Source organism: Malaya genurostris, chromosome 3, assembly GCF_030247185.1.
Source record: "Malaya genurostris strain Urasoe2022 chromosome 3, Malgen_1.1, whole genome shotgun sequence".
NCBI classification, from domain to species: domain Eukaryota; kingdom Metazoa; phylum Arthropoda; class Insecta; order Diptera; family Culicidae; genus Malaya; species Malaya genurostris.
Window position 1 is genome coordinate 14,654,345 of NC_080572.1, and position 2,920 is coordinate 14,657,264.

The 2,920-nt window shown below is 35.4% G+C and overlaps 1 protein-coding gene across 1 annotated transcript; it reads right to left on the reverse strand.

Moving 5' to 3' along the window:
* Positions 1 to 1,363: 1,363 nt before the first annotated feature.
* LOC131436730 (uncharacterized) lies at positions 1,364 to 2,093 on the reverse strand. Its single transcript, XM_058605609.1, has 2 exons — positions 1,999 to 2,093; positions 1,364 to 1,931 (listed from the first exon to the last, which is right to left on the reverse strand). Exons 1-2 carry the CDS (start codon positions 2,036 to 2,038, stop codon positions 1,381 to 1,383), a joined length of 591 nt encoding a protein of 196 aa, XP_058461592.1. The 5' UTR covers positions 2,039 to 2,093; the 3' UTR covers positions 1,364 to 1,380.
* Between the last annotated feature and the right edge of the window lie 827 nt (positions 2,094 to 2,920).

The following is a 2,920-nucleotide window of genomic DNA, read 5'->3' on the forward strand; positions in this document are numbered from 1 at the left end:
GTTTAACTTTATTTATGTTTGAATATCCGATTACAATCGTCTTATCCATTAATCAGGCGAATCGATGTGGTGGCATGCATAATGTTTTATATTTGCTTAATTTCGTACTTCTGAAAATAAACCTGTTCATATCACACATTAGCTCAAAAGGTTAGCGAACATGTTGGATGCAGCAAACATCAAATAAATTTTTATATTATGGCGATCCAATTGTTAAATTGTTCTCAATTTCCAAATTTCAATATTGATTTTTAGACTACACGACCGTTTTTGATAGGCTTCCTTTCATTCGTTTTCCTTTTGTTGCGCGCTGTTAATATCGTCACATTCATTCCTCTCTTTAGGACGACACCAAAAACATTACCAAAAATAGTCCATGACTTTACAGGTTATTTAGGCTAATTCCGAAGTAATTCAGCCATTTTCTTGGTCAAAATTAGTGAGAAATTTTCAAAAACATATATCTCAAAAATAGTGGAATCGATAGATTTGATGTCTTCAGTGTCTTTATCTCAAAAATGAATCTTCATTTCATGATTCCATTTTTTTGGAATAATTTCACTTGTTTATTGCACTAGCTGTCAAGATAAAGAAAATAAAAAGAAATAAAGAATAAAAGCTTTATAAGCTTTTTTAAAAAGGTAAATTTTTGGTCTTAATTCGTTGTCTTTATCATAATTTCCCATAAAATAAGAAAAAAAAAATCTAGTTTACAGGCATTTCAGGTTGATGAACTCACATCGGATATACCGATCCCTGGCATCCGACTCAGGGAGTATCAGAAATAGTTATCAAAAATATCAAAATAAAACTCACTCACATTTTTTGAATGCATGCAGCTTATTTTCTTAAAACGGCACCCCCATTCATCTCATATACTGAAACGATTAGTTAGAGCGAGATCTTCTATCTCTGTTCGATGCATTGGTTCAAAGAATAAGGTGAAAATTGGTGCATTGATATTGAAACCAGTTAAACACTCCAAAATACACTAAAAAATGTGAAGAATTTAGATTTTAATCAACCTTTGCTTCACAAATATATACACCCAAACAATTATACGCTTAGATAAAATGTATGGAAGAAAACACAGAAAGAACAACCGAGTAAAATAAAAATCTGTGAAAGAAGACAAAAGTCTATTTCCAAGAATTCTTCTGCTAACTGATATGACCGTTATCGTCTCTTAGTTTTCCGTGTCCTTGCTCCTTCTTGATCACTATGGCTCTATAACTTTTATTTTTATCTCTCCTCCCAATAGTCACTTAGATAATCAGTGGAACCTTAATTGGATTCACTAAATTCCATTGAATACACACTTTTAAAAGTTTTCTCAATCTGAATTTTTTTATTGGCAAATAACTTTCTCTCTGTATAATCCTAAGTCAGTCGTTTGACGATCAATTTCAAGTGACGTTTTGCAAGGGAATTCCTGGCCAACCGTGGTGGAAGGTAGTCGTTATTAAGAGCGGACGATTCCACTACTTGAAGCTTCGGTGCATCGGGTATTCCGTACTCGAGCTGCAATTTTGGTTTCTCATACTGATACGGCCCCTGGTAATCGGCGTGGGCAGATGTCAACTGGACGGTTTTGATGTGTGGCTCAAACTGCACCAATTCCTCTTGTGATTCGTCTAGTGGAAGAATATTCACGGCGTCAACGACTTCAACAGCGTCATTTAAAAGCTCAAATGGCACTCCAACAGATTCCTCGACTTGAACTACTCCGTAAAGATGTTCCAAAGTTTCTGGGGATTGTTGTTCGGTGTTGATACTATTTAGTAGTACACTATATGGCCTGGGTTCAAACCGTTCTGATATCGACTGTGAATCCAATTGTTTCTCGTTAGTAGGATCGGGATCTGACGTAGGCAACGGAGATGCGGAATAAGGTTCAGGTTTGTATAGCAGCTCGTTGACATCGGCTGTTGCTGAAGAAATTAATAATATTCAATTTGAGTTTTGTGAACTGTGTAAAATCCTGTGTATATTTATTACCGCAACAGCTCCATAATACAATGAGAATTAGATGCAGCATTTCAGGAACTAAGGATCAGGCTTCTGGAGACACCTGCTTATTAGATAGAATAATTTGAACTGAATCAAAGAAAACGAAAAGAGCTCAATTTATAGCAAATCAGTGCAATATTCTACGGCTTTTGTGAGTGAGCTTGATAAATATAAATTCATACTGAAACCTGCCTTCAAGTAAACTGAATTCACCGTCACTTTCGGTGCTAGAGAATGAACCATTATACTCACATCATCATAGGTAAATATTAGAACAAGCCTACTAAATTAGATCATAACTTGAACTGGTGGACCGTTGATTGTTTCCATGCGGGAATGCATTAAGTTTTGCTTGAGAAGAATAAATTTTGCCGGTTTCGTTTGTATGCAGATATATTATCCGAAGAGTGTCTGGGCACTGACGAAGGTGAAACTGTGCAAATAATCTAGAATAAGAAAACGTTCCTTCTCGGAAATCATGCGTTTTTGTTTAGCAATTGGAGATGCTTTGTAAACAAAGTGTGTTGATTTTCATATTTTAGAAAGTGAAATTTTAGACATAAATAGGATTTAATCTTGAGACCAGGCAAATATTTAAATTTAGATCTAACCCTTTTCTTAGTGGGTAATGTTTTACCTCTCTCTAAAGAAAGGTATTAGAATTGCTGAAAAAACCGACTTTCGAACGGAGCCTCGGAGGCTCATAGTGTTATATACAATTCGACGAGATCGGAAAATGTCTGTGTGTGCATTTTTCGAAGATATTTTTACCGCTCAATTTTCTCAGAGATGACTCAACCGATTTGAACAAACTTAGGCTCGTTTGAAAGCTACTGTTATTTTGGGATGACATCTTATTTCGTAAAGCGGTAATGTTCAGAAGTTAAAGGGCCTCGAAAGAAGTTCCCAT

What these genes read in the sequence shown, in the direction of transcription:
- LOC131436730 (XM_058605609.1), bottom strand. Translation starts at nt 2,038, where the DNA reads ATGCTGCATCTAATTCTCATTGTATTATGGAGCTGTTGCG. An exon ending in TGTATTATGGAGCTGTTGCG is followed by an intron (nt 1,932 to 1,998) that starts GTAATAAATATA and finishes TAATTTCTTCAG; the next exon opens with CAACAGCCGATGTCAACGAG.